The sequence below is a fragment of the Nyctereutes procyonoides genome, unplaced genomic scaffold (assembly GCF_905146905.1).
Source record: "Nyctereutes procyonoides isolate TBG_1078 unplaced genomic scaffold, NYPRO_anot_genome, whole genome shotgun sequence".
Lineage (NCBI taxonomy): Eukaryota > Metazoa > Chordata > Mammalia > Carnivora > Canidae > Nyctereutes > Nyctereutes procyonoides.
This window is the reverse complement of record NW_026575120.1, coordinates 34,647,543-34,669,664: the sequence shown is the minus strand read 5'-3', so window position 1 is coordinate 34,669,664 and position 22,122 is coordinate 34,647,543. Positions and strand designations below refer to the sequence as shown.

The 22,122-nt window shown below is 40.6% G+C and overlaps 1 protein-coding gene across 9 annotated transcripts; it reads right to left on the bottom strand.

Moving 5' to 3' along the window:
* Positions 1–493: 493 nt before the first annotated feature.
* Positions 494–16,913, bottom strand: SSBP1 (single stranded DNA binding protein 1). Of its 9 annotated transcripts, none has more exons than XM_055334831.1 (8): positions 16,726–16,908; positions 16,021–16,087; positions 13,826–13,886; positions 12,868–13,008; positions 12,568–12,655; positions 10,364–10,452; positions 7,091–7,164; positions 494–789 (listed from the first exon to the last, which is right to left on the bottom strand). In XM_055334831.1, exons 2-7 carry the CDS (start codon positions 16,042–16,044, stop codon positions 7,121–7,123), a joined length of 447 nt encoding a protein of 148 aa, XP_055190806.1. In that variant the 5' UTR covers positions 16,045–16,087; positions 16,726–16,908; the 3' UTR covers positions 494–789; positions 7,091–7,120. The 9 variants fall into 9 exon arrangements, 8 of the variants coding, with proteins under 8 accessions (XP_055190806.1, XP_055190803.1, XP_055190804.1 ...); XM_055334830.1 differs by lacking the exon at positions 494–789 and adding an exon at positions 6,451–6,708; XM_055334833.1 differs by lacking the exon at positions 494–789 and adding an exon at positions 6,451–6,704.
* Positions 16,914–22,122: the final 5,209 nt, after the last annotated feature.

Below are 22,122 nucleotides of genomic sequence, written 5' to 3'. Positions count from 1 at the left end.
ACCCAGTCGTTGGTATTTTGGTAAGCCCAAGCTAAGATACCCAAGGATGTGATAAAAACTATGTCATATTTAGCATCTGGTTATTTCACAGTGGGAAACCTCCTCACTCCAGATTGAGTCTGACATACTGCTAGGAGGCATAGCATAAGGGTGGTATTTTCGTTAACTTAAGCACCCTTTACTTAACAAGGGACTGTTAATTAAGGCTCCATCTAAGCAAAATAATGTTCATTTGAAAAACCATGCTTATATTTATTCTTTTTAAGGCTAATTGCTAAGGTTTTGTGTACATGTACAGTCCCTCCTCAAATTGAGACTGAGAGATAGGTTAAACGTTTGAAGGATTGTGAGAGTAGAGGTAAGATTTTACTACTACTAGCAGTGAAAAGTCTTAAAAGAGAAAGAATTAAGAGTAATAAATTCATTGTGTATAGGAGATAAAGAATGTGTGAATTAGTAAGAATGAGGTTTAACTGCAAAGCACAAGTAACTGGCTTAAACAAGGTAGAGATTTATTTGTGTCTCCCAAAGAAGTCCACGGGTTGAGCGTCCAGGTCTGGTGTGGTGGTTCCACGGTCATCACAGATCCCAGCTTCTGTCTTCCATCCTGAAGGTCCGAGAAGGCTAATGGAGATTCAGCCATCGTGTCCACATTTCGGACAAGGGAAAGCCAGGTGAGGGTCTGGAGAAGCACAAAGGATGAGCCTCCCAACAAAGTTAGTCATTTAAGGAGCTTCCCTGGAAGCACCACCAGATGACTTCCGCTTGTACCCCCTTAGCAACCATCAACTGCAAAGGAGAACAGGAATGCAGTATTTCAGCTGTCACTCCCAACAGAATATGGGCTCTGTACTTCAATGGGTTCTGTAGAAAGGATAATGGATATTGTGTAGTGAATTAACTACCTTTCTTATTAATTACCTTTCTTATTTTCCGTATTTTACAATGCGTGACATCTTCGGCCCTGGCAGACCCTGAGGAACGAACCCCTCCCAACATTAGCTAGTTCCTAGAAATAGCAAACACTGGCCCATGAGCAGTGGGCCCATGTTACATGTCTGTAACATGCAAACCAACCAATCCTGATTCCGTATTCTCCATTAGCCTCCTTTTATCAGGCTCTTGCAGTCCAGAACACTATTCTCTGCCCAAAATCACCAGGTACCTGATAACTAGGGCTCACCCTTATTGCCCAAAGCCTGGTGAAAATTATTCTTGTCCCATTAAAAAAAAAAAAAAAAAAAAAAAAAAAAAAAAACCAAAAAAAAAACAATAAAAGCTCTGGTCCATACTTTCCTTCATTCCTTCTGCCTTCTGCCCTTCCTTGGTGCTTCCCCTAAGCGGTTCTAATGGTGTGGCATGAGACCTCCTCTTGAAAACTATAATAAACTCTTCTTTCAAGACAATTTTTTTCATGTCTGTCATCTTACCACACTTGATTAACACAAATCCCTACCACACTGTAAAACAGGTAAGCAACTGGAATCTGTCCCACAATATGGTTTTCCACAACAGAAAGCTAGAATTCTGGCAACATTCGTTATGTTGTCTCAGAAAATGTGCTTAAAAAGTGTTTGACAGAAGAAAAAAAATGTCACTCCTGTCTCAACTTCTGAGTTCCACTCATTAATCACCAATTATAAGCTAGGAAATCTATGATTAAACTATGTTCAAAACTACTCCTGATCTTTCCTCTTCTCAAATTGGCTCCTACATTCATGTTCTTTAGTCTCAGAAACAAAATGTCACTATCCATATGGCTGCCCAGTTTTAGAATTCTCAATGTCCTTTTCTCTTACCACCAGCACCTACTTGGTCCCCAGTGCATCCTGGGCAGGAGCTATATGTTCCGTGTTCTTCTTCAACTCAGCATACCTTACCCAGAGCCCAGCACAGGACCTGGTACGTAACTGTTGCACAGTGAATGAATCACCATGAATACCAAATTCCCCTCGTGTCACCTGTAATCCCCACTCTGCTAAGCTTGCTAGGCTCCTTCAGTAGCTTCCTAACTGCCTGCAGGCTCTCCCCCATCTAATCTTTTACAGATCTTCACTGTTCTTTCTACAGCACACTTCTGATATATCTAAGACATGTAGCTCCCCACTGCCAGAGTCCTCTTTCAAGGCCCTTTATAATCCAGCCCCAAACCCCTTTTCATGTTTTATCTTTGACCAATCCATATACTTCTATGTTTCTGGACCTCTGTTCATGCTGTTTCCTCTGCTGAAAACTATTCTCATCTGTGCCCACAGGACTTTACTTCTACCATTACTAGAGTGCTCCTCACACCGTAGCACACTTCATGCCTGGGCTCCTGCTTCTGTCCTCCCCACCCAGCCGCCATCATCCTAGACTATGAGTTCCTTCAATGCAGGAGTCCTGTTCTATTTACCCCTATATCCAGGTTTGTATTCATACATGGTACAAAGCAGGCACCCAACTGACTTTTGGGTTTAAAAAGATGCCCATATTAACTGTAAATAGCCATGGAAGATTAAAAGCAAACCAAAAAAGACTAAAGCAGACTATGTTCTCGGTAATCCTTGAACATGAATAACAAAAACAAAGGCCAAGTACAATTACCTAAAGTAAGTATCCTATGAGACTTGAGGAGATGGCCATGGTGACTGAAAGAGATATGCCTTGCTTAAAATAACTACAAGAGTAATAATGACCAGTATGTATCGAGCACTTGATTCAATTAATATATGCTGGGATCCCCTGGGTGGCTCAGCGGTTTGGCGCCTGCCTTTGGCCCAGGGCACGATCCTGGAGTCCCGGGATCAAGTCCCATGTCGGGCTCCCGGCATGGAGCCTGCTTCTCCCTCCTCCTGTGTCTCTGCCTCTCTCTCTCTCTCTCTCTCTTTCTATCATAACTGAATAAATAAATCTTTTTTAAAAAATTAGTATATGCTAAGTAAGTTATATGCATTATCTATTGTGTTGGTCACAGCAGGCCTATAAACTAGGACTACCATTTTCCCTTTTATCCACAGAAGAGCAAAGCGACAAAAAAAAAAAAAACAAAGCAGGGCAAGTTAATGAAGCTGAGCAAAGGTCACTCAGCTGGTAAGTACAGCAGATACAGGCGGTCTGACTACACCGCCTTAACTGAAACTATCACAATAAACCACCTTTTCCCCAAATGGGCAGGTATAGCAGGAAGGCTACAGAATGTCATGGTGTAGCACTACACAAACAACACCCCGAGGTCCCAGAGCATAGCAGAGAGCAAATGAATGGATTAAAAAGAGACAAGGAAGAGAAATTTCATTATTGTGGCTGCATGATTTGGACAGCCAAAAAAGCTAAACACCATCCTATCACAGGCTGTGGGAACAGCAGAGGCAAACATAGTAGTGAGAGCAAGCTGCAATGCTGTCAAGGACTGCCAAAAGTCTCATACTCTAAAAAGTGAGCCTGTCAAATACCTGAGCAACTTTGCTGACAACTTCAACTCTCAGTAGCCAGGAAACAACTGGTGGAAATAATAAGAGGAGCAGATACTATGAATAATAAGTAAAGAAACATTGCTTGAACCAAGAGGAATATGTAAAGATGACCTGGCAGAGAGATGAACTGCGACTTATTTTCCTGTAGGATCATCAGACTGAGAATGAGAAAGAATAAAGAAGCAGAGGTATTTCTCCCTCACTCCTGATTCTATCCCAACCAGAACCTATCACATACCACAACTCCCAATGTGACTTAGATGCACCCTGAAAGGCCAAGAGTTAGCCACAGGGGTTCTGGAGAGCAGGGCCAATGGAAGTGGGAGGCAGTAGGAAGCACACAGCAGGCAGGAAGCAAAATGCCAACTCCACACACCTAAACTCACACTCCAGGTGTCCCTCTCATTAGCTGCATGACTTTAACATTTTACTTAACCTCTCAGTTTCACATTTCCTCACCTGTAAAGTCAGAATAGTACCACCTTCTTAGGGTAACAGTGAAATGAGACAACGATAAAAAGAACTGAGCTCAGGGCCTGGCACCCAGGGAGTAGCCAATAAACGCCAGGTGTTAATATGGTAATTATTACCCTGTAAGAGATTTCTCTGTAACTCATCAACTTTTCTACAATGATTTGCTTATTGTTACTCCCACCAAGTTTCAGGGCATATAATGCAAACCCGGACAGAAAAGTAAGTAAAGTGATCCTGCCCTCATTTTCATATCAATGTTTCGGGGCAATCCAACCAAACGACATTTAGAAAGCCCTAGAATGTCACTGTGCTGGGCTAGGCTGGATGGGGCCCAACAGGTGGTTTGAGTATAAGGTAACTCTGCCTTCAAAAACTGCACGGTCTCTTCCAGAAACACACTACCAGTAATTTCTCATGAGTTGTAGAGGTTAGGTTGCAAACCAGTTGGCAATGACAAGTAATCCCCAAAACAGCTACAAAAACATGTCTTTGGTGTTTGGGGATGTCTTTGGATTAACTGTCCAGTAATCTTTAAGAAATTGACTGACTCTTTGAGAATTATACAGGCAACAAGCAGTGGATCTCATATGGCCTGGTCTTTAAAGCCAGTCATTCTGGTTATATGCATGCATTAAGATGAAAACAAAAGGAAAAGGAAAAAAAAGGTAAATGAAGTATCTAAGCATGTGATACTAACATGCAGAAGATAGGGATAAATACGTGGGAGACTATCTCGTTCACCTCTAGTCAAGCAGTATTAGGGGAAGGTCAAATCAGAAGTGCAAGCCTGGCTTGAAAATATTGGAAAGATTTTTTCCAAAGTGAAAATAGTTTTGTTTTTTCTTATTATAAAAGTAAATATAGATTCAATGCTAAAAATATAAATATTAAAATATATAAAAGTGCAAAAAATAAAGATCACACATGAATCTCCCCATCCAGAGATCAAACCTTTATATGTTTCTCCTTGCAGACTTTTCTAAACATATACTTGCATCAATTACCTCTTTTTCAAAAATGGAGTAATAACACACATGCTGTTTGATCCTCTTTCTCCCATGCTTCTATGTATCATACTTATCTTTCCACCCAACATGGAACCTGAAAATCAGTCATAGGGCAGTTCTCCACAGGTATACTCCCTGACACCGTAACAACATGAAAATGGGAATGCAAGACACAAAACTTGGCCTAGGAGACCAGATTCCACATACCCACTCCAAGACCAGCTTGGACAAGTACAGTATCTCAGCACAGGCGGCTGCCCAAGTGGGAAGGGCAGAGGTTTTGCTCAGGGAGCCTGCCTGGTTGTGGACCTCGGATCTGCAGCACCATGCACATGCTGCAGCCTCTGCACTGCATACCCAACTCTGAAAGCTCTGCTGCCCAACCTCAGAGCCTTTCATGTAACTGCCAGCAGGAACGTGCAGAAGCCTTCAGTTCACATGGATCCTGCTGGGTGTACCTTTCTGCCCCTGTGCCCTAGACTCAGAGCTGCTGTGGGCGGCTCATTAAATCATTTTGTTCACCATATTACCTTCCCACAGCACTAATATAACAGGAATACGAATCTGTATCACTTCTCACAACTTTTAAAGAGTATAAAAGTAGCTCTGCCAAGAGTGGCCCAAAGGATAAATTTTATCTATGTTTCATTTTGCTTAAGGAATGTGGCATAGGGGCACCTGGGTGGTTCAGTCAGTTAAGCGTCTGCCTTTGGCTCAGGTCATGATCCCAGGGTTCTGGGATCAAGCCCCACATGAGGCTCCCTGCGCAGCAGGAGTCTGCTTCTCCCTCTCACTCTATGCATGCTCATTCTCTAATGAATAAATAAAAGTCTTAAAAAAAAAAATAGTGGCATAAAGGAGTGAGGACTATGTTACCAGACAGTTTGAACATAAAACCTAGAGCTAAGGAACTCCCATCTTTCCTTGACCACACTGCACTGTAAATACAAAATGCTGCTCAACTGTGGGTCGGCGAAGCCACACAGTCCAGCCCTCAGAGGGAGGGGTCAAGACATGCAGCCTGGGGCTCACGTAAGCCAAAACTAGAGGCCAGGCGGCCCAGGCAGAATGAGGGATTTCTATCATCAGAACCGGGCACCAAGCTCAGCAGCAGCCAACTATGAGCAACTGCAGCCAGCTAGTAAGCAGACCTGTGCAGGTCCAACACAGACTAAAAAAGGACAAGACGCACTGAAAAACCGGAGTTTATTTTCTGTGATATTTATTAGGAAATTACTAGTACTTGGTAACTTCCAGAATCTTATGAAAGTTACTGTGTTGAAAGTAACTGTGTGTCCACAATGTCTGTATATGTGCATCCAGGGACCGTGTGGAAAAATAAAAGGAAAATGTCATAGCCAAGCCTCTAACCTATGGAGGTAATGTCAAAGGTTGTTTAGAGGACCCCCTCCCCCCAAGTTCTGGATAAGACTAAAACAATAGAGAATGGGGCTTAGAAAGATAGAAAATGGTGGAACCAGACCCCCTGGGGCATGAACTATTTCATCCTTCCATGTATTTTTAGATCTTTATTGCTGATTCATAAATGCTACAAGTGAAATTTGTCCAAAAACAAAAGAGGGGAAGAAGATAGGTTAGTCTTGAAGCAGTTTAGGTCAGATACCAACCGCTGTTCAGCAACCCCTTCCAGTTGGGGCCTAAAGCTTAATATCCCACTGGGATCATTCATCTGTCACCGGTGATCCAGTATCTCTTCTGTACCACACATTTGGTAAGGTGCAGGCACACAGAGAAGACACAGTCCTTGCTGTCTAGTTTACAGAGCAAAAAGTAAGAAAACCATTATTCACAACCACGGGATAAATGCCTGACACACAGTGAAGTTCAACCACTACTCAGTGGCTGAACCAATACTATAAATAGAAGTGTGCACAAAAAACAAGGAAGTCTCCCAAAGGACACTTATCCCTTTGTCCTAAGACAGATGAACCTGGCAGTCCACTATTTCACACACTTGTACACAAAAACCATCCCTAAAAGATTAAACGATTAGCTGCACAGGTCTATGAGACCGAAAGGGGAGGGGCAGTAATAGTCAAGAGAACTATTATCACTCATTTATATAAAAGAATATTTTAATTCTTGACCTTAGGAACTATAAAGACTATACACGATTTGGAAATAAGACTGTACCAAACAATGGCCAAAGGAGAATCGTCCACTCTATGCCTTCTCTTTGGTCTGGTCACTCAGAAATATAATGTTATCTGTAAAGAAACCAAATCATAAATATTACTTTCAGAACTCTTTCTCCATCTCCTTTAATTGCTCGCCTACAATGCACCCATACGTTAGTGCTGTTAACAGGATTCTAGAAAAATTCCTAAATTGTGAAATAACTCCTGCTATGTTCATCATGAGAGGCATATATGACAGGCACCAAAGGAGCTAAAAGTTGGGCTTCAGCTATGTGTCAACAACTCAGACCTTGTTAGAAGTGTGGTATTTCTTGCCTTCCCTGAAGATAATTCTAATTGCTCAGCAATAACTTCCTACAAAAGAACTAGTCATAAATTTCAATGCCTGCCAGACTCTGATAGATGCCATGAAACCAGGCAGCACATCCTCACACAGAAGAGGATCCAGGCATAGCATTCCACTTACTTGAGGTACAGAGAAAGGATGGGGTCTAGTATATGGCACTATTAACAGAGACAGATTCATGTCTAAATAGGCTGTAACACTCACACAGAAGACATTCTATTTTTACATTTTAAAAGAGATTGAGATTTATATACTCATTCTTGGGAAAATTTTTACGAATCAGTATCACAGAGTATTTTCATACAAGGACATCAGACACTGCACTTAAAATGTTGTCCCAGATGGAGTTAGTTTAGGACGAACAAAGGAAAAGTAGTAGTACTTCCTGCATAACTTGAAAAAATCCAGATTCTTATAACTTTAGAATTATTCAAAAAGTGGGTATCACAATATTTATAACTATAGTCTTCTAAGTACATAGTATCTTGATACAGAATAGTTATTGCAGATTATTGCAACACCACAGTGTAAAAAGGCAACAGTGCCATCCACTGGTAGTTACTTTTATATTAAAGACAGGGACCCCTACAAGAAAAAAAAAAAAAAAGCAGTCAAGTTTAAACTGTTTCTTTCAATTCAAGTGTCACTAAAGATCTACTCATCTTTACTACTAGCCATAAATCTATGTTAACTAATCAATTAATTAACTCACCCATGCTGTGAATACAAGTGACAAGAAGAGAACAAAATGGCAGATAATCTGAACCATTTCTATTTACCCGTTGGCTTGGTTCAGAACAATCTATACAATGCAGTTTACTCACACTTTGGTTTATAGTGGAATGTCAAAGTGTTAAATGCTTCATAAATACATATTTGATAGACTTAGAAATGTCAGCTATTTTATTAGAAAGTCAGGTTTCCACTGCTAAAATCACAGGTGTAGATGTATGTCCTATAGAGATCTATAAATAAATTTTTGAACAGGTAGGTATCTCCGGAGACACGGCCCAAGGAAGAGCATGCAGAAGTGAAACACTGTCAAGACATCCAAAAATCATGAAATCAAAATAGCTGGGACCTCGTCTAAGGTCTGATAATGAGGGCAGAGAACTATGTTGGCTTCAAAGGTCAATATGCCTCAAAGAAACCAGTAAGAAAATATATTTTTTAATTATTATTTATGACAAGTTATAATTTAGCAATATGGTAGAGTGGTTAAGACATGAACTCCAGAGCGAGGTAAAAAGGAAAGATAAAAGGAAAATCTGTCAATTAAAAGAGACTTAAGTTCTCAGAGGTCTAGCCTCCACAACTATGAGAAAATAAATGTTTATTTAAAACAAAATAAGAGACTTAAGATACATATAAACAATGTAATATAACATATGGACTTGTACTTATAAAGCTATCAAAGAACCTTAAAACACTGTGATGCCTAGTAAAACTTTTTTAATGATTTCTTAAGATTAGGTGTGATAATAGCACCATAGTTATGCTTCAAATAGGAATCCGTATCTTTCAGAAATACCTACTGAAAATATTTATGGATGAAATAATATAATGTCTGGAATTCACTAGAAAATAATTCAAGTGGAGGAAAAGCGGGCTGTGGAAATAGAAGAAATAATATTGGCCATCAGTCTATAATTGTTGAAGCTAAATGACAGAAGATCTTTTTTTTTACTTCTATGTTTGCGTATGTCTGACATTTTCCATAATTAAAAAAATTTTTAAGATACCCAGTTTTGACATATCTCAGAAGTTCATAAACACTAAGACATTACTTGCTTTCATTTCTCTGTATTTACTTATAAAAAGTTTCTCAGTATTTATTTACATCCATAAAAAGAAAACAAAAGAATAAAATTAATGTTTAACTCTTATTTTTTAATAATTTACTGACGAGGTAAAAAAAATCATCTCTCTTACTAAAAGATGCATTTCCAGCAAGATTTCAGTTTTCAAATTTATGTATTAAAATTGCGTTAGTAGCTTATGTCCTAAAAACCACTATAATGATAACCCAATCAAGAAGAAATATATCATTTATAGGCTTCGTATCACAGAATTTAAGTATTTTTAAATTTCTGTTTATGTATGAGTTTTTGTTAAGAATGTAATAGGATGAGTAATAAAATATTTTTATCCATACAATATATATCAAGATGTATTTCTTAGGAGAAAATGGAAAAACAAGTTCAGAGAAAAAGAAAGAACATAAAATTTCCAAATGTTGAAGAGCTCGTTCATGTACTTTTTTGAAGGATGACGGGATCAAATTGCTATGGTTTTTACACCCATTACGCATTTCAGAGTAACAATTTCATATTGAAAAAAATGTTCATGTCGACTTAGACATGTACAAAGGGCTACGTTTGTTTCAAAATTCTTGTAGAGTTTTTTTTAAAAGTTTGAAAACCCTGCTCTAGGAGAGATCTACTTAGTCTTCTTTAAGCTTTGTGTCCCTATTTTCTACATTGTTTTGCATTTTGTCTAACGAAAACAACAGGAACTTAAAATCATCATGTTAAGACCAAGCAGGCTGTGAATAAGCCTGCATAAACGTCTAAAGCCACTCACAGCAGCCAGCGCAACTCTATCTCGGCACAGGCTTCTGCCTATGTAGGCCATGTCCTCAAAGACATTAGTTTCTCTCACTTCAAACAGTTAAGTACTGACACAGACGCTTTACTCCAAAGTTACCTGTGAAATGAAACTGTGTATAGAGATAATTTTCTGAAGGGGCAGGCAAATGCAGAAACTCCTAGCAAACTCACAAACCAGACTCCCGCTTCTCATGGTGAGCTGCCTGACAATCTCAGCAGCAGCACTCAAAGCCCCCATGAAAGTCACTTACAAGCCAAGGGTTTAAAACAAGGGGGATGGGAGGAGGGAATAGTATTATCACAAGCTTCTTACCAGCTATGATTGTTGTTGCTTGTCGCCTCACATTATTTTTGTCTGTGTATTCACCATAGTCTACTTTCCCTTCTACATAAATTCGGGACCTAATAAAAATAAAATTTACAGTTTTCAGTCTGGAGATTCCAATCTGTTTTATAAGAAAGAGGAGGATGAAACACAGAATCAGGGATGCCTGGGTGGCTCAGCAGTTGAGCCTCTGCCTTTGGCTCAGGTCGTGATCCCAGATTCCCGGGTTCGAGTCCCACATCAGGCTCCTTGTGGGGAGCCTGCTTCTCCCTCTACCTGTGCCTCTGCTGCTCTGTGTCTCATGAATAAATAAATAAAATCTTAAAAAGAAACACAGAATCATGCATAACCTCATTTTTGCTACCACATCTCAAAGTTCAACATTAGGAGTACTGAGAGTACTGAAACACAAGGTTTCAGACACACAGACTCGACACATCCAGGTAAAAAAAGACAATGTTCTCAGCCTTCAGCTGACAGTCCTTATTGAAATTTTTTTTTTAAGATTTATTTATTCATGAGAAACATACAGAGAGGCAGAGACACAGGCAGAGGGAGAAGCAGGCTCCCCACAAGGAGTTTCATGTGGGACTCAATCCCAGACCCCAGGATCACACCCTGAGCTGAAGGCAGACGCTCAACCGCTGAGCCACCTGGGCGTCCCAGAATTTTAATTTTAAAGTGACTTTAAGACCATGAAACGGGGGGATCCCTGGGTGGCACAGCGGTTTAGCGCCTGCCTTTGGCCCAGGGCGCGATCCTGGAGACCCGGGATCGAATCCCACCCACATCGGGCTCCCGGTGCATGGAGCCTGCTTCTCCCTCTGCCTATGTCTCTGCCTCTCTCTCTCTCTATCATAAATAAATAAAAATTAAAAAAAAAAAAAGACCATGAAACGGAAGAGCAACACGTGGCATCCTTTAAATCTCTAGCATTGATTCCCAACATGTCATTGTCTCCCACTTTTCATTTTGGACTCCCTAAAGGATTTACCTATTTTCGTTTATTTTTCAATTCCTTTCCACAATCAAGTTCATGAACCTACTTCAGGAAGAACTGGCACGATTAGCAAGGGTTTAACATAGAATATGCAGCAGGCCTTGTATCTTAAGAGTCCAAATTGAAAAGGATATGCCATAAAAACATAAGGGACTTTCAACTGTAACTTAACTTTGACAAAGGTAATATTTTTACTAATATTCTCAAGGGACTTAGATTAATAAAATCAAAACAGAGGTTTTCAGCTTAGCATTTCACTTGGAGTTAATTACTAAGCCCCTTCTGCACTGTTTAGAAGGCTGAACCCCAAGACAACCGTAACTGATTTTAAAGGGCAGAAAATGCATGCTGGCATCAATTTTCAGAGTCCAAAAAAATAAGTAAAATATAGAAAGTGGACAAAACTGGTAAAATGACTGAGTACCAAAGGGAACACACACAGATTCATCAATTGTGGCTGAAATTGCATACAGGTAATTTCCTGTATTTATATGTGGGTGTAAATGTGCAAATTCACACGTACATAAAGGACTATGGAAGTACATATAAAAAAAGTCACGCAGCTATTAAAAAGAAATAAATTTTATTTATTCCTAAAATTGTATTTTGGAGAATATAGTTCATTTCTGTAAGTACATTTCTAAAATGTTAACTATGAATACAACTGCTGTTCAACACAACTTTTTGTCCTTCTACAGGTTTGGAAAAGATATTTTTTATTTGTAATCAATCCAAGCATTCCAAAAGGGGACTATTAAGCTGATACAGGATTATCAAATATAAAATAACTGCTGTGAACACTGCCATCCGTGTGTCAGGCTTCAGATGTCCCAGATCCTGGGTTAAGGACTCTGTGTGGAAGCCAAGAGGCAACAAGGGAATCCCTAAAAGCATGGGTTGCCCTTGCTCACACGGCATTCAGTACGCTCTGCATTCTCTCTTGCCTCACCTGCTTCTATTCACGAACAATCCTTATTTGCCCTAAGCTGTAAGTTCTCAGAAAACTAAACCATGTTTTATACACCTCTGAATTAGTCACACATAGCAACGCGTCATGCATATAGTACTAAGTTCTGAATAAATATCCTGACCTAACAGAGTAATAGTAAAATAAAGGAGTTAGGCATTCCCTGAGAACACCTATTACCAGTTTTTTAAACCAATCTGTAAGATCCTTCCTTCCTCAACTTACCCCTTTTTCACATACTGATATGCCACATCTCTGAGACCTGGTCGGAATACTGATATTCTGTGCCACGTTGTCTTTTGACTGACATCACCTAAATCATAAGAATAGGAAATGCAGTTACAAACGCCAGCACACAAAATAAATGCCAAAAGACAACATGCCCAGCAAAACCAAACCACAATTTGTAAGAGAAAGGAACAGAATTAGAGACGAAAGAGTCTCAAAGAAGCTCCTCTCTAATCAGCTGAGAATAAATGTCTCTTTATTGCTGATACAATTAAAACCCCAGTGTTTTATACTCACCCATTTGGTATGTTTCACTCTCCCCTGACCGCCACATCTCATTTGTCGCTAGAGAAAATATCGTGACTGGGTTTTTCCCTTCTACCTGCCTCATGACAGGGTCCTGACCCACTCGCCCAAGCAGCTGCACACGGTTCAGAGCTGAAATGCAGCATGTAAATAAAATGAGATTCAGAGAAAAGGTCCAGAAGGGGAACAGCTACAAATAGTACTTTAACTCCAATCTCAGCATTAAGCAAAACCCACGTTCTAGAAGATCAGGTGTAACTTGGGGTGAATAACAAGAGGTTGGGAGGGGAAAGAAGAGCTGTCGAGAAGAGAGAAAATATTCTTAGAGAAAGTATCCCACAAAACACACATTATGCTCTTTATTTTATCTTAAAATCTTAGGCTTTTTTTGAAAAAAACTATATGGGGGATCCCTGGGTGGCGCAGTGGTTTAGCGCCGGTCTTTGGCCCAGGGCCCGATCCTGGAGACCCGGGATCGAATCCCACGTCGGGCTCCCGGTGCATGGAGCCTGCTTCTCCCTCTGCCTGTGTCTCTGCCTCTCTCTCTCTCTCTCTCTCTCTCTCTGTGACTATCATAAATAAATAAAAATTAAAAAAAAAAAAGAAAAAAACTATATGGTTAAAAGAACAAATCTGAGCTCTGAAAATCTGTATACATAAATATATCTGAGAATATATATTTCTGTGAAAGAATAGCTTGCACAAACTTCCACTCCCTCAGGCAAACAGCACGTGACCCTGGGGGACTGAGGTCACCAAACAGGACTCAAGGAAATTCTACGAGGCCCCTGCAGCCCGATGGGGCAAGACCAAGAGGGGAAAGGCAAACAGGAGCCTAGAGCCTGGTCATCAGCAGATTACACCCTAACTAGTTAGTGCACCTCGTCTACGATATTTGCACGTTGCCATAAACAACATACTTTGAACTTGGAAATTAGCTATTACTTACATCTTTCAAGGACCAAGCTGCTGGCTATTTCAGACTCACGTCTCACAAACTGATGAAATACCTAAAGTGTAACAAACAAGTAGAATGGCTTTAATTTGGAGGAAAGGGAAACGCAGAAGACCTGCTCACACTCGGTCACCATGGAGTCAGCGGCTCCTACAGCACACATATGCCCAGAAGACAAGCGTGTTCCCCCATCACGGCACCAGGAGGAGCAAGCAAACGCTGGTGGGCCGACTGCCACAGAAGCCCAGGGGTAGACTGCTAGATGGCACACACAGGAGAGTTAACCTGGAATCCTGTTTCTTTTGTGGCAACCCTCCCAACTGTGGTGCTTCTGTGGCTCCACACAAAGGGTTAAAGTCATATATGTGTTGGAAAAAATCATGCTTTCAACGGAGCAAAGAAAAAAGTCTAAGATAGAGACAAATCCGATTCGCTGATAAATACAAAAATGGGACTAGTCAAGTCAGTCTGTCAGAGAAAAATGGGACTAGTCAAGTCAGTCTGTCAGAGGAAGGTAGTACCTGACACAAAGTAGCAGCATTCAGTGACATAAGCCATCACTACTGAACACCAGCTAAGTGTTTTACCTCTTACAAACCAGTCCTTGGAATAAATCTATGAACTATGCAAAACTAGGACCCCTGGATGGCTCAGCGGTTGAGCATCTGCCTTCTGCCCAGGGCATGATCCCGGGGTTCTGGGATCAAGTACCATGTTGGGCTCCCTGCGAGAAGCCTGCTTCTCCTTCTGCCTGTGTCTCTCATGAATAAATAAATAAAATCTTTAAAAAAAAAAAAAAAAGATTCCCCAGCATTACCATTCCCTGCTGCCCAGCTCTCATGTTCATCAAATTCACATGGCGTTACTATAGGTCAGTCACTGAACTCATTCTTTAATATGACAAACTGATACATTCACTTATGCCCCTAAGGCCTAAAAGCTCCCTTCTGTACTGGTTTATTCTTTCCTGAATGGGGAGTAAATTTTTATAAGACTACCTCACCCGAGTTCATTCCCCAGTAAGAAACATCACCTGTTCTGATTTCAACTTTTTAAAGAAGTAGACTTCTGTTGCCCAAGTCTGTGTTTTTCATAGTCCAAGTGGAAGAGTAAATATCTCACATCCTTGTCTTTGGTTTTAAAAGTCATCATGTGATGCCTGGGTGGCTCAGCAGTTGAGCCTCTGCCTTTGGCTCAGGATGTGATCCTGAGGTCCTGGATCAAGTCCCATGTCGGTTTCCCTGCATGGAACCTGCTTCTCCCTCTGCCTATATGTCTGCCTCTGTCTCTCAAGAATAAATAAATCTTAAAAAAAAATAAAATAAAATAAGCTGCTAAACAGACGTGTAGGTTAAAGTGAAGATCCAAATACAGAGTCAATTCTACAGCAGACTGGGGGAGACATGAGAACAGGTTTCAGAGAGGAAATGATTCTTCACCAGTCTTAACAGGATGGGGACTAAGAGAGGTGTTACAAACCAGAACCTATAAACTTGGTGCCCAGACCTAAGTGAGGGAAACGAGTCGTTTGGGCTGGTGGAGGGCTTGGAGAACTAAGGAGTCAGACTGGGGGGAGGAAGCACATCTGCACTGACGGGCTGACTTTCTTAGCACAGGGAGATGGGGTGGAAAGCTGAGGGCCGGGGAGGCCAGTGGTCAAAAAAGGAACCCCATGGGCAGCCCGGGTGGCTCAGCAGTTGAGCACCAGCCTTCAGCCCAGGGCGTGATCCTGGAGACCGGGATCAAGTCCCGTGTCGGGCTCCCTGCACGGAGCGTGCTTCTCCCTCTCCCTGTATCTCCCATGAATAAATAAATAAAATCTTTAAAAAAAAAAAAAAAAAAAAAAAGGAACCGCATGCCTCAGAGAAGAATGCTGGAAATGACTCTCCTAGTCTTTAGCTCACGCAAGACACTAAAGGCTCTGTAACCGATGTAAACGCAAGTTACGTGTTTTTAAAAAATTGACTCCCCCCCCAAAAAAAAATAAATAAAAAATAAAACAAAAATAAAAAATTGACTCCCGTTATATAGGCAAGCTGGAAAATCTTTGTTGTCCTTGAGAACAGCATTTACTCAGGTGAGATCCTCGTAGGTCCTTCGCCTACCGAGGTCAAAACCCTGAAGAAGCCTCGTCACCTGTGCTGGACGAGAACGCATCTCAACACCATCACGGAGAAGCGACTGATTACCTGTAATACGGGTCTTCGAAACATGGCTTCTATTTGCTTTTCCTACAGTGTAGTGTGTGGTCTCCCCCTGGAAAAGAGAGAGAGAGAGAGAGAGAGAGAGAGAGAGAGATGTTACTTAGAGCAAGAGCACAAACCCACTAACCCTAACGTCCCGACTGCATTCCTAATTTTACGCAGTCCCCCTGGCGACCATAAACATCCCTGCGCATTTTACCAGGACTCTCCCTCTCAAATGATGGAAAAAAAAAAAAAAAAGTCTAAGTCGTTTTTACTCCCTTGCTTCTTCCTCTAACTCCTACCAAAAAAAAAAAACAAAAAAAAAAACTGATTTTTTTTTTCCCCATTCGCATTCCACGGTCTTCTCAAATTCCAGCAAAATGCAAGCCCCCTTGGACTCCCAATTAAAAAAAATATATATGTAAAAAAATAAAAATGCAAAAAAATAAAAATGCAAGCCCCCCCCCCTTCCCAGGGCTGATTTATATTGACTGCCACATCCAACACTCCTAAGTTTGTTCCTGACCCATAGTGGAGGCCCAACAAGTGTGACAACGTCACCAAGGGACGTAAATCTGAAACCTGGAGCTGCTAAAATCACTGCCTTCCATCCCGGGGCAAAGCCCACGGAGACCCCGGGACCCCCCGCCCCGGCCTCCCCGCAGGGACGGGCGGGTCCCCTTCCCACAGGTGGCGCTCCTAACCCACCCCGTAAGAGGGCCTGGGCAGTGACAGAAAACCCTGAAGTCCTCCGCACGGGGGAGAAGACGAGCCGAGACACACACAGAGCAGCCGCAGCACCTCGTCGCCATCCGCGGAGAGCCGCACGCACACCCAGCAGCGACGAGCTCCCGGCTGGCCCCCGTCCCGCACCGGAAGCTCCCGCGGGTTCAGCGTCCCCGCCACAAGCACTTCCGGGGACAGGGAGAACGCACGCCTCGCGAGAGGAATGAGAACGCGGAACGGCGGCGGCGTGCGTCGTAGAAACGCTCCGGGCAACGCTTCCGGAAGCGAGCGTCGTAACGCGGTAGTTCCGCCAGCTTTTTTTTTTTTTTTTTTTTTCCCTCCGGGCGGGCGGAAGCGGATGAGGCAACGCCGCCGAGCGGTGAGTAGCGGAAGTGATTTCAAGTTTCTAATAAAATGAAATGATTGGACAAGCTTCCCCTGTGGCCCAGGAGGGAGCGAGAGGTGGGCGAGGGCAAAGGATGCTCGGCCTGCGCGGGGGGGGGGCCTGCGCGGGGGGCCTGCAGCGGGGAAACCAGGGGGAGGAAGTCGAGCTGAGAAAGGAGAAATTAATGGGATGCGAAAAAAAAAAAAAAAAAAGATTGGCGATCAAAATAATATTTTAGGAAGAGTCAGGGTAAGATTTTTAAGAATGTTAGTTCAAAAAAGAAATCTGTGATGAACAAAAAAAAAAAAAATCAAAAAAAATTTTTTTCAAAAAAATCAAAATTTTAATTAAATTCTGAGCCATATTGAATCCTGAGGCACAAGAGGGGGAAAAAAAATGTTCGTTTTCACATATACCTCCCCCACCAAAAAAAAAAAAAAAAAAAATTGGCGATCAAAATAATATTTTAGGAAGAGTCAGGGTAAGATTTTTAAGAATGTTAGTTCAAAAAAGAAATCTGTGATGAACAAAAAAAAAAAAAATCAAAAAAAATTTTTTTCAAAAAAATCAAAATTTTAATTAAATTCTGAGCCATATTGAATCCTGAGGCACAAGAGGGGGAAAAAAAATGTTCATTTTCACATATACCTCCCCACCAAAAAAAAAAAAATTGGCGATCACAATAATATTTTAGGAAGAGTCAGGGTAAGATTTTTAAGAATGTTAGTTCAAAAAAGAAATCTGTGATGAACAAAAAAAAAAAAATCAAAAAAAATTTTTTTCAAAAAAATCAAAATTTTAATTAAATTCTGAGCCATATTGAATCCTGAGGCACAAGAGGGGAAAAAAAAATGTTCGTTTTCACATATACCTCCCCCACCAAAAAAAAAAAAAAATTGGCGATCACAATAATATTTTAGGAAGAGTCAGGGTAAGATTTTTAAGAATGTTAGTTCAAAAAAGAAATCTGTGATGAACAAAAAAAAAAAAAATCAAAAAAAATTTTTTTCAAAAAAATCAAAATTTTAATTAAATTCTGAGCCATATTGAATCCTGAGGCACAAGAGGGGGAAAAAAAATGTTCATTTTCACATATACCTCCCCCACCAAAAAAAAAAAAATTGGCGATCACAATAATATTTTAGGAAGAGTCAGGGTAAGATTTTTAAGAATGTTAGTTCAAAAAAGAAATCTGTGATGAACAAAAAAAAAAAATCAAAAAAAATTTTTTTCAAAAAAATCAAAATTTTAATTAAATTCTGAGCCATATTGAATCCTGAGGCACAAGAGGGGGAAAAAAAATGTTCGTTTTCACATATACCTCCCCCACCAAAAAAAAAAAAAATTGGCGATCAAAATAATATTTTAGGAAGAGTCAGGGTAAGATTTTTAAGAATGTTAGTTCAAAAAAGAAATCTGTGATGAACAAAAAAAAAAAAATCAAAAAAAAATTTAAAAAAAAATCAATTTTAATTAAATTCTGAGCCATATTGAATCCTGAGGCACAAGAGGGGGAAAAAAATGTTCGTTTTTACATATACCTCCCCCACCAAGAAAAAAAAATTCCATAATATTAAAATACTTGAATATCGAAAATTCGAAGAGAAGGTTTATTAAAACGCACCCCATTAAGTTTATATTATTTATGCCAAAACCGGAAGTCAGTGTAGTTCTACTTTCCTGGCTTCCCTGGAAGTAAATTGATGCATAATATTTACAGCAATCTACTTCTTATGCTTTCCTTCTTTCCAGCCGGGGGCCTTGCATGTGCGACCATGTCTCTTAACCAAGTTGCAATCTTTTTTTTTTTTTAAGATTTTATTTATTTATTCATGAGACACACAGAGAGAGGCAGAGACCCAGGCCGAGGGAGAAGCAGGCTCCATGCAGGAAGCCTGACCTGGGACTCACCCCCTGGCCCCCCGGGGTCACGCCCTGGGCTGAAGGTGGAGCTAAACCGCTGAGCCACCCAGGCTGCCCTAATTTTAATATCTTTAAAATATTGCATTAAAGTGTCCTTGAGCTTGGTTGCTGTGTTTCTTGGCACCGTCAGCCTGGGGCCTGCTCAGCGGGAGGGTACTGGGGTCTTACAGGTTGCAGGACCTGGGCCAGAGGCGGCCTCCCCAGGCCTCTCCTCTGCTGGCCCCGGGGGCCTGTCCTGGGTTCCCCGCCAGACCAGTCGAACAAGCAAATTGCCATCTGGGGACCCTATACCTAGAGAGGTCTTCACTGGCCCATTTTTGTCCCAAAAGGAGAAAATACAGACTACTTAACGTGGCTCCCAACGTACATTTTAACCTGCTCCTAAAAGCCTGGCTGATGAGCTGGTACATGCTAGACGCTTACCTCCCGTTTAACCTCTACCTTCACAATGTTCAGCTCCTGAAACAGCGTGTTGTACTGCCTTCAGGCCTCGCACAGTTATTAATGGTCCCACACCCACCGCCGTTGGTGCTGCTGTCAGTGCCCTGCAGTCATCTCCTGTTTAAAAATCTCACTTCTAGGGGCTCAGTGCAAGTCTAACTCTTGGTTCAGGCTCGGGGTCCTGAGATCCAGCCTCACCTCAGGCTTGTGCTCAGCCCAAGCTGGCTGGAGACTCTCTCTCCCTCTGCCCCTTCCTCCCCTACCTCTAAAATAAATAAAATCTTGGGACCCCTGGGTGGCTCAGTGATTGACCATCTGCCTTTGGCTCAGGGCATGATCCTGAGGTCCTGGGATCGAGTCCCATGTCGGGCTCCCTGCATGGAACCTGCTTCTCCCCCTGCCTGTGTCTCTGCCTCTCTCTCTCTCTCTCTCTCTCTCTCTCTCTCTCTCTCTCTCTCTCATGAATAAATACATATTTTTTTTAGAAAATGTTGAAAAAAATCCTTTAAAAGAAAAATCTTCCTTCTACTTGAGCTGTTCAGATGAACGAAAGCAAAATAAGCAAAATTCATCCTTTCCTCCAAAACCAATTTCCCCCTTCTAAACTCTGTTTACTTTAATGGTACCAACATTATCCCTGAGTTGACCTTTGGAATCATCTTTAAAACCTCTTCCTAATCACCTACATCCAGTTTATTCATATCTGCTCAGCCCTAAATTTATTTCATTATACCATCCCCTCTTTGTATTTGCCCATACTTCTGAGGAGCACGGAAAGGGTTGTTTAGAATTAAAAAAGCAGAAAGCATGCCAATTGAAAACAGCCTTGAGGAAACTCATAACTTTATACATAACATCTTAATCTAAATAGCATCTTAAGCTAATCTCAATTCTCAGACAGGAATTACCAATACACATGTTCTTAGACTATTGGACCAAATTGTATGTGCTGCTTTCTTTAACTCTTAACAAGAAAAACATTAAAATATACAAAATATATAAATGTGGGCAGCCCAGGTGGCTCAGTAGTTTAGCGCCGCTTTCAGCCCAGGGCCTGATCCTGGAGACCTGGGATCGAGTCCCAGGTCGGGCTCCCTGCATGGAGCCTGCTTCTCCCTCTGCCTGTGTTTCTGCCTCTCTCTCTCTCTCCTGTGTATTCTCATGAATAAATGAATAAAATCTTTTATATATATATATATATATATATATATATATATATATATATATATTATATATATAAAGTAAAAATATATATTATATAAAATAAAAATATATATTATATATAAATAAATCTTTTATATATATATATAAAAGACATCATGGAAGAATGGAGTTAAAACATTTTCTTATAAACCACATCCTCCTTCCCCTCAACAAATGCTCCAGCCAGGCATTCTCAGTATCTGAGAATGTTCTCACTGTTCTGTTATCTGCAATGCCCTTCTCCATACTTTCAAAACCCTCTACTCAAAGTCCTTACTTTGTTCTTCCATTTCACTTTCTTACACACTTAGTCTTGTATTATGATTTAGATGACCATGAAGGTAGCTCATCCTCCCCATTGACTGTGAGCTCTTAGAGGACGGGGACCTTGTGAATATCCAACCAAAAATTATGCTTTAAAGCAAGGAGAGGCTTTAGAACGGTGTAGGTCACAGGCCAGAACAAAGAAATAGGAAGATAAAGTAGGAAGAACCCAGAAGGATACTCAAATAAGCCTGAAATTAGAAGACTAAAAACAAACAACAAAAGAATCAGAGACATGGAAGAGTGGCTGAAATGGATTTTTGTAATAGAGATGCCTCTTTCAAGAATCTCCAATTTGCAAGATTGTAGACTCTCTGTAGTTCATTCATGGACCCAGAAAGGGCCTTCTTAATGCTGAGAAGTACTGACAGACAGCAATGTGACTTTAATCAGCTACCATTACTCCTGGCAGTAGTGGAATAATTCAGGGCTTTCATCCTTTGCAAAGGTAGTTGAGAAAGAGAAGTATCTGTCATAGATGCCCAGGGCCACAAAGTTATCTTTGGCCTTGCCTTTTTTCCCCTCTAAATTAGAAAAAGTCTTAGCCACATAGGCATTAAGTGGTAGAGACCAGTGTTGGCAATGCTTTATCACAGATTGTCCAAATCTTCCTATTTCATTGCTATATAAAAACATTTTTTGGAAATTTCAATCCAATTTTCACTCTGCTTCTAAATCAGTTTTTCTCAAGCCTCATAATAACGGGTGGAAAATTATAGCACTTACTATCTAAATGGATTACAGCAACTACTTTAAAATGGCTCAAAAGCAATTTTAGCAGCACTTCATAGTTATTAGTTATTATAGCTATTTTTTGTTAAATTTTTTTAAAAAATCAACTTGACATTTTTATGTAATTCAGGATTGAAATTATGGTTCATACAGAGATAAAAAAAAAAGCTTAATTTTTCAGGCTGAAATGTTGACCTTTATCTTTTAATGTTCATCATTATACAGCTTTAGATAATGGCATCTATAAACTGATACATATGTAAGAGTTTAATAAAGCACAATATCATTCCTTTAAGTCTCAAGATTATCTGTTGGCAACTTAACATCAGTGTATGTTTAAGATCTATAGAAAAGTAGCACAAATTTATTAT